At 47.8% G+C, this 8,846-nt stretch overlaps 1 protein-coding gene across 2 annotated transcripts; it reads left to right on the top strand.

The window, feature by feature from the left end:
* Positions 1–2,649: 2,649 nt before the first annotated feature.
* RRM2 (ribonucleotide reductase regulatory subunit M2) lies at positions 2,650–8,629 on the top strand. 2 transcript variants are annotated; one of them, XM_061433332.1, is made up of 10 exons: positions 2,658–2,880; positions 2,977–3,051; positions 3,407–3,550; positions 3,836–3,952; positions 4,448–4,581; positions 5,974–6,068; positions 6,178–6,311; positions 7,618–7,722; positions 7,807–7,920; positions 8,001–8,629. In XM_061433332.1, exons 1-10 carry the CDS (start codon positions 2,662–2,664, stop codon positions 8,151–8,153), a joined length of 1,290 nt encoding a protein of 429 aa, XP_061289316.1. In that variant the 5' UTR covers positions 2,658–2,661; the 3' UTR covers positions 8,154–8,629. The 2 variants fall into 2 exon arrangements, with proteins under 2 accessions (XP_061289317.1, XP_061289316.1); XM_061433333.1 differs by lacking the exon at positions 3,407–3,550 and having other exon boundaries at positions 2,650–2,880.
* Positions 8,630–8,846: the final 217 nt, after the last annotated feature.

The following is an 8,846-nucleotide window of genomic DNA, read 5'->3' as shown; positions in this document are numbered from 1 at the left end:
AACCTAAGAACAGGGCTGAAAACACCTACTTTCCCACTGTCTCTGGATTAAAGTGTAAATCGCCTGGTCCAGCGGCTATAGGGTCATCGTCATTAGTATTATTATGACAGTCTCCAGCACGATGTCAGGTATTTATGGAGGCATGAGCGGCATCGGGAAACTCGAGCTCCCTGAAACTCACTTGAGCTCCCTAGGTGAGCCGACGCTTAGAAATGCTGCCTAGGGGTGGAGCGAGCGAGAGGCCGGGTAGATGTCGCTACGCTGCATCTCACACGCCTCCAGGCGGTAAAAAAGTGTGACTCCTGGGGGGCGTGGCCACTGGGGGGCGGACGGCGGAAGCGGGCTGAGGCTTCCGGTGGCCACTGTGGCATCGCAAAGCTATGAATGAGCGGCCTCCCGGAAGTTGGGGGCGGAGCTTCCGTGTGCTGACCAGTCGCAGAGTAGCTGTCAAAACGGGCGCGGAAGGGAAAAGGGTGAAGATCCCAGGCGAATCTCAGAGCTTGGCGGCTGCCGGGAGCATCCTCTCTTCCGGGGACTGGGCCTGACCTGGTCCCGCCAGGGCCCTTTGCCTCTACAGTACCCAGGCAAAGAGACGGACAGGGCCACTGCAGACCAGAACCTTGACCCGGCTGTGTGACCCCTCGGCGGGGCCACGTAGCCTTCGGCCCTTGCTTCCTCCTTTGTAAAGTGAGAGCAGTAAAAACCCGATGTAGGGGGAAGTCGGGACAAGCCGGAATGACTCAGAGGTGGGAGGAGGGGACGGTGAGGAAGGCGGCTTACCGCCCCCCACCCCCACCACTGCCTCGTGGCTGTTCAACCGAAAATGAAGTCACAGCTTCTGGCTCTCAGAGTGATCCTTTATGGTACCCGTGCACAGACTATATAGCAGGAGCTTGTAAAAAAGCACATGGTGCCTGGGGCAGCAACCAAAGGGTGCAGGTCGGATATGGATTACCCGAAATCGGAATGTAAGTCAGGTATCAGAGGATACCAAGGACTCCTCGATAGTTTTGTTAGTTTTATGGCTGATAAAGCTATGATCACATCTGTCAATAAAAATACCCATTTTCTGGAGGTACATGCCGACGGGGAAATTGACAATGTCTGTGAGTTGCTTTCAAACACATGATTGGGACCAAAGTTTTAGTTGTTGCTTTGTGTAAGAGATATGATGGTCGCTATCTTTCTTCTCAGGCTTAGAGAATACTTTAAACACAGTATACAGTATTCTAAGAAATAGACCTCTGTGGGGAGGGTATCTTCCCTACCCCCACCTCTTTAAAGTATTATATCTAGAAAAGACATTGTACAAAGTTCAAGCCTCACTCAGTGACAGCCCTGAGTGTGTGTGCTGTTAGAGCTTATCCTGGTTAATCATTTCTTTCCTGGTGTTTTGCCACATGCAGGGCAAAAATCTACGGCAAATTTGAAAGGCCAAGTGTAAAGTAAAATTAAAATGTTACTAAGTTTATGTCTCCACCATCACCCCGATGGAGGTTCTCAACCTCCTCTTCAAGCTCTTTGAGGCCCAATAAGCAGTAAATGGGCTTATTTGGGCTTCCCTGGTGGCTCAGACGTAAAACGTCTGCCTGCAGTGCGGGAGACCGCTGTTCGATCGGGAGACCGGGGTTCAGTCCCTGGGTTGGGAATATCCCCTAGAGAAGGAAATGGCAACCCACTCCAGTACTCTTGCCTGGAAAATCCCATGGACGGAGGAGCCTGGTGGGCTACAGTCCATGGGGTCGCAAAGAGTCGGACACGACTGAACGACTTCACTTTTAAAGCAGTAAATGAAGTCATAGTTATTCAATCATTCTCTGAACTTTTTCTCTGAATCTTCGCTCAGTTTGCAATTTTTAAAACACTGTCTACCTTGAGGACGAGATTTCAGGGGGAAACTTCACCAAAGACCCTCTCTCTCTGTTATCAGCTTGAAGGTTTACAATGGACTTCGTATTGCTCATGAATTACCTCATTTAGTCTTCTCATTTTATTAGAAAGCCCACAGCTTAGATATGGCTGCAAGCCCATTTCACCAGGGAGGGGACAACAGGTGACGTGTCCAAGGGACACAGCCATTGCACCCCGGGGGCCCTGTAGTTCCGCGGCTCTAACCATTAGGCGGTCACCAACCGGTCAGCCCCCTCCTTTGCCGGACCTCAGGGACCTGGCACCCCCACCCGGGTACACACATGTATCCAGATCGCCACAGCCACATCTCCCTCGCAGCCAGGGGCGTTTTACGGGCCTCCGTACCAAGCTCATCTGCAAAAACCATTTACGCGGAACCGAGAGCCCGCGTAACCGAGAGCCTGGGTTCCAGAGAGGTCCTCAGAGAGGTGGGGCTCCGCGGGGGTGGGGAATTCGCTCCCGCTCGCGGGCTGGCGGGCTCCAATCGCATTGCTTCATTCAATCCCAAACCGTCCTGGGGACGCGCGAAAGAGCCTGCGCGCCCGCTAAGGCGCACGGAGCGCGCAGGGGCTGCAGCCTTTGTGCGACGAGGCCCTCGGGGAGGCGGGCGGAAGCTCCCGTGGCCGCCCAGAGGCCTGGGAGGGGCAGGTGCCGGAGGGTCCCGGTAGGGCAAGGACTAGGGGCCAGGCTGTGCTCCCGCGCTACGCTTGAATCTCTGTGGGGTGGGCGGGGCCATCCGGGATCCAGCCAATGGGGGAAGTGGCTCCGCCCACCAGGCCGGCTCCCGGAGCTTTAAATTTTCCCCTGCGGGGCCGTACAGGGGCTCTCGGGACTCGCGCGCAGCTTCAACTCACTGACCATTTTACCACCATGCTCTCCTTCCGCGTCCCGCTCGCCACCATCGCTGACCCACAGCAGCAGCAGCTCTCGCCCCTGAAGGGGCTCAGCTTAGCGGACAAGGAGAACACTGTGAGCGGGCGGGGGTCGGGGGTCGGGGGCAGGGCGGCGGGGTCCTGTGGGTGGCTAGGGGCGCGGGCAGGCTTCTGACCACGCGCCTCCCTGCAGCCCCCTTCCCTCAGCGGGACCCGCGTGCTGGCCAGCAAGACCGCGAGGAGGATCTTCCAGGAGCCCTCCGAGCCGGTAAGTAGGTGGGCTGCGGCGGGGGCGCCGGGCGAGGGGGCGCTGCAGGCAAGGCGGTGCGGGCGGAGCCTGCTTGGCGCCAAAGCCTCATTGTCTGCTCTCAAACCCTACCCACCTCTCCCGGGCCCGCGCTGCTTTCCCGCCAAAGTCTGTTCCCTCCCCAGCACCTCTGCACATCTGGACATTTCCTATTTCTCTATACTCCTATAGAATCCAAGTATGACAACCGACTTACATTCAGCCCCATGGAATTTCTGATCGTTGGAGGTATTCTGCTTGAAAAAAGAAAATGACAGTTTCATGGTTCGCCCTATACTTAACATTTTTTTTTCCCTTACTTTTTCTCTCCCAAAAGAACCCTAAGCTATCTGCCCCCAGTGTGGAGGACGAACCACTTCTGAGAGAAAACCCCCGCCGCTTTGTCATCTTTCCTATCGAATACCATGATATTTGGCAGATGTATAAGAAAGCTGAGGCTTCCTTTTGGACAGCTGAGGAGGTAATCAGATGCAGCAACTAGGAGACTTAAAAGACCCTTTGCCCATTGCCTCTCTAGAGGAAGACCCCAGCCGGGCCGGCTATAACATGTTTGAAATATGCTTTGCTGTCCTCCCTGTCCCTCTTTGGAATGGTTGTTCACTCAGGACGTGAAATGTTCAAATTGGCAGAATATGTGAGAAGTATATAAATCAGGTGGTACTAGTAGACTTATTAAAGTTGAACACTTAGGCGTATGTGTGAGGGTCCTGCCGGCTTGAACCCTTTGTGAACTTCTGTATTTCAGGTGGACCTTTCCAAGGACATTCAGCACTGGGAAGCCCTGAAGTCTGAGGAGAGATATTTTATTTCCCATGTGCTGGCTTTCTTTGCAGCAAGTGATGGCATAGTAAATGAAAACTTGGTGAGTTCCCCCCCCGTCCCCCCCCCCCCCCCAGAAAAAGTACGTTTATTCAAGATTTACCAGAGAACTAACAATTCTCTTTTTTGTCTTTTAAAATTTTGCACGCTGAATGGGTATCTCTCTCTCTCTCTCTGTAAACCAGGGTTTATATTCTGTGGCATTTTCTGTTCTATAGCGTACTTTGCAGTTATTTCTTCCTTATGGTATTTTTTTCCCCCAACTGTAGAGAAACAATGTTAAGATCATATTAAGTGATAGTAATAGATCCAGAACCCTAGTAACTATCTATTTGCTCTCCTTTTTGTGGCTTTGCTGTTTTTTTAAATAACTGGTTGCATATATGTCTTGAGTGCATCCTCCTTGCAATGAATGAAAATGAATTACTATGTTTAGCTTGTAATGATACAAAAAAGGAAGTGTGAGGCAATCAGTGTTCATTGACTGAATTGCTGCTGGTAGATTTTCCTTAAACTGATCTTTGTGTTTTACCACTAGGTGGAGCGGTTTAGCCAAGAAGTTCAGATTACCGAGGCCCGTTGTTTCTATGGCTTCCAAATTGCCATGGAAAACATACATTCTGAAATGTATAGTCTCCTCATTGACACTTACATTAAAGATTCCAAAGAAAGGTGAGTATTTGGGTGGTGATATGCCAACATATTTAGGATTACTAGTTGTTACTTTTTGAAATCGTATAAGGATAGAAAAATGACTCTAAAATGAGCAAGTCAAAGAAATTCCTAGCACCCATGGTCATGTCTGCTCTTAAGAACAGGCCTAAATGCACTTTACTGCTGCTGCTGCTGCTAAGTCGCTTCAGTCGTGTCCGACTCTGTGCGACCCCATAGACGGACTTTACTAGTCAATTGCTAAAAACAGTTATAAGGTTACTCCATCCTTTTAGAGCTGGAAACATACTAATGAACATCCAGTCTAATGCCTTCTGAAAAAACATTCCAAGAGTCTGTCTGATGAGCTAAAACTTAGGTTTGATAGTTTTCACGTCTGGCAAATCTGTCAACCTACAGTGTAAGGCTGGCTCAAGGTGGAGTGGGTGGAGGATGCAAAGTTGAAGATAAAACCAGCCTCTTAAGGGGCTTGCAACATAATATAGAAAATAAGACCTAGGAATATAAGTGGAGGAATTACATAATAAATAGCACCATGAACCATGAAATTAATTCAGGCACACAGCAATTTTCCTGAAATGATAGTATATATTGGGGGATAACAGAGAAGAAATGTAAGTAGCTTAGGGCCTATTTTACATTGTTAGGATTGATTGGAGAGGAGGGGAGCACTAGAAATAGGCATTTGAGTAGTCTAGATACTAAGGTCAGCTTCAGGACAAGAACCTGTGTAGAACAGAAGTGGTGAAGCTGAGGAGTAGCCTTTTGTAGATGATGTGGAAGAAAGTGAAGAGGGAAAATGAGTGGTGACTTGAAAGGCCAGCAGGATGGAGGGAACTCTTTGCGGGGGTGGGGGATGGGGTTGTAAAACGATTTGAACATGTTTGCAGGTGGAAATGAAAAAAGAAAATAAAGGTAGGGCATGATTGGAATAGATTACCAGAAGGGAGGGATCAGAAAGGCCTGATGGTTGAGCTTTGAAAGCTAGGGAGAGGCAAGACCCAGGTTGACAAGCAAAGAAAATAAAAGGAGCCCAAGGTCTGAGGAAAACAAGCTCACTGGGACAGGCTGGGGAATCTCTGGACTCCCAAAGTAGGCACAGGGAGGAAGAGGGTATGACCTGAACTTGAAATAATGAAACCAGTCAATGCTCTTGATCTAACAGACTGAGGTTGTGGGCCTCAGTATGAACTAATGAATACCTAAATTTTATTAACATAAACCAAATGGATTTTGGATATTTTTTCTAAAACATTGGAGGAAAAAGCAAGCTAGTAAAAAGAAAACATTTCAGTTTGAATCCCAAATTGGTCTTGGTCCCAGTGCTCTTACCTAGAAGCTGATACTAGAAGTCTTTGCTAGAATGACTGATCATCTGTGTGTGCCTACCAGGGAATTTCTCTTCAACGCCATTGAGACCATGCCTTGTGTGAAGAAGAAGGCAGACTGGGCCTTGCGCTGGATTGGGGACAAAGCAGCTACATATGGTAAGGGACCTTGGCCCTACTTACCCCTGAGCTTCATTTTCTAAGTGATGTTACTGGTTTGTTCCTATGAACACAGGCAAATACAGAAATATTTTTTTTTTAACTGTAGGAGAACGTGTGGTAGCCTTTGCTGCAGTGGAAGGCATCTTCTTTTCCGGTTCTTTTGCGTCGATATTCTGGCTCAAGAAACGAGGACTGATGCCTGGCCTCACGTTTTCCAATGAACTTATTAGCAGAGACGAGGTGGGTCTAATTCAGATAATAGGCTGACCTGCACCCCAAACACCTACAACCCCATGTTCACTGAAGGGAACCCAAGATGTGAGATTGCTTTAAATGCACATTTAACATGTGGGTTCAACCATAGGCATCTTGGCAGAGAATGAAATAATTTGCTGAAATTATTTTACTCATATTCTCAGTATACATAGGTATTTCCCTATGTATGGAATTTTTTCCTAGGGGAAGTAATATTATTTCTACCTGTGTGTGATCCTTCTGTACTTCAGAATTAGTTGGCTAACATCTCTGAATCCATTCAGGTCCAGTATGTCTTTGAATGCACTTGGATTAAAATGCCAAAAAGAAAAGTTTAGTGCCCAGATGTTCTGTTTAACTCCCATGAGCGTTGTCTGGGTGTGTGTGTTCTCAGTCATGTCTGACTCTGTGACCCTGTGGACTGTGTAGCCCGCCAGGCTTCTCCATGAAATTTTGCAGGCAAGAGATACTAGAGTTGCCATTCCCTTCTCCAGGGGATCTTCCTAACCCAGGATCGAACCTGCATCTCCTGCATTGGCAGGTGAATTCTTTACCATTGAGCTTACCAGGGAAACCACTCCCATCAACATTACTTGGGATTTAATGCACTAAGACTTGCAGACTTGATTCACTTGAAATTGCATTACTATTACTGATTTCCCAGACATTAGGTTATAAATCTAAAAACTAACCAGCCTATTCAGAGTTTTGCCTTTTCTGCTGGAAGTAGTGGTGGTGAATGTTAAAGCTCAGGGCTGTAGGAAGGAAGAATGCTGAGAAAAAGTTCCTCCCACTCCTTGGCAACCACAGAGTGAGGACCAGACCTGTCTCGCTGTCCTCTAGGGGCAGCACTGGGGCCCAGCGTGGGGCCTGAGCCTGCCTAGGTGACACAGCATTTGAGTCATCTTCCCCTTGACATTTGAAATGCTTTAGTCTGACCACACAGGATGTCTAACAAGAATGCCAGCCTAACAGTTTCTTCTTCCACATTAATGATAGAAGTCTACTGCTCTGTTGCTGCTGCTACTGCTGCTAAGTCGCTTCAGTCGTGTCCGATAGACAGCAGCCCACCAGGCTCCCCCGTCCCTGGGATTCTCCAGGCAAGAACACTGGAGTGGATTGCCATTTCCTTCTCCAATGCGTGAAAGTGAAGTCGCTCAGTCAGGTCCGACTCTTAGCGACCCCATAGACGGCAGCCCACCAGGCTCCTCCGTCCATGGGATTTTCCAGGCAAGAGTACTGGAGTGGGGTGCCACTGCTCTGTTGGTGACTTTAAACCTTTTTCTTCTAGGGTTTGCATTGTGACTTTGCCTGCCTGATGTTCAAACACCTGTTGCACAAACCTTCGGAACAGAGAGTAAAAGAAATAATCGTCAATGCAGTTAGGATAGAACAGGTGGGTAAAACAGGGAGGCCTTGTGCTTGCTAGAAGACCTCTTAATGCTTCCGTTTTATTGAGAAGCTGTGCTCTGGCCCCTAGGAGTTCCTCACGGAGGCCCTGCCTGTGAAGCTCATTGGGATGAATTGCACTTTGATGAAGCAGTACATTGAGTTCGTGGCAGATAGACTTATGCTGGAGCTGGGCTTTAGCAAGGTAAAGTATTTTGTGGGTAGCCCTCTGGTTCTTTCTGAAACCGGTGTTCTGTGCTTATGTTTTGCTATGAACCTTTTCAGGTTTTCAGAGTAGAAAATCCATTTGACTTTATGGAAAATATTTCACTGGAGGGGAAGACTAACTTCTTTGAGAAGAGAGTAGGCGAGTATCAGAGGATGGGAGTGATGTCAAGTCCGACAGAGAATTCCTTTACCTTGGATGCCGACTTCTAAGTGACCTGAAGACGTGCTCTTACTTTGCTGATTATTTTTTTTTCCTTCTCATCAAAAAAGAAAAAAATCAGCTACTTGAACCATATCAACGAGCTACACCATGAATTGTCCATCATGTTCACTAATGGCATCTTTAGCACCGTGTAGCTACCTCAAAATCAATCCTGTTAATGCTAGTGGGGTCACCTCGATGGAAAGTAGTCAGAAGCTACTTGGGTTCTTGAAAGATCTTGCCCGTGTTTGGCTTTTGCAAGCAGGCTAGCTGAACAGGACTTACTTTGGGTCTTAACAGCTGCTTTCTTGGCCTCCAAGTGTAGGGACTCCAGGGAGTTTGATCCGGAAAGATTAAAGATTAACCACCACAAGGCTGTAGGAAGACATCAGACTCACTGCTTCTGAGCAGATTTTAAAGTTTACTTATGATTTGTATATAAAACTGGCACTTTACATACCAATAAACAAAGTTTGAACTGTCAGGGTAAAGGCTTGATTTTACCTAAATTTGTTAGTTTCTGCACCAAATATAAAAGTATTCTATTTACCAGTAGTGGCAGCCAATTCAAGATTTACTAGGTGACCAGAGTAGGTTAAGCCTATGTAAACTAAGCATGTTATTTTTCTTCTTTCCTTGAATGAATTGAATTGAAGCGCTTTTTGACTCAATCCTTTGCATGCCTAGGTATTAATATCAGC

The sequence above is a fragment of the Bos javanicus genome, chromosome 11 (assembly GCF_032452875.1).
Source record: "Bos javanicus breed banteng chromosome 11, ARS-OSU_banteng_1.0, whole genome shotgun sequence".
Lineage (NCBI taxonomy): Eukaryota > Metazoa > Chordata > Mammalia > Artiodactyla > Bovidae > Bos > Bos javanicus.
Note: the sequence above shows the minus strand (reverse complement) of the source record. Positions and strands in the feature narration are given on the sequence as shown.

What these genes read in the sequence shown, in the direction of transcription:
- RRM2 (XM_061433332.1), top strand. Translation starts at nt 2,662, where the DNA reads ATGGGGGAAGTGGCTCCGCCCACCAGGCCGGCTCCCGGAGCTTTAAAT. An exon ending in CCTTTTGGACAGCTGAGGAG is followed by an intron (nt 3,551 to 3,835) that starts GTAATCAGATGC and finishes TCTGTATTTCAG; the next exon opens with GTGGACCTTTCCAAGGACAT. An exon ending in GGACAAAGCAGCTACATATG is followed by an intron (nt 6,069 to 6,177) that starts GTAAGGGACCTT and finishes TTTTAACTGTAG; the next exon opens with GAGAACGTGTGGTAGCCTTT.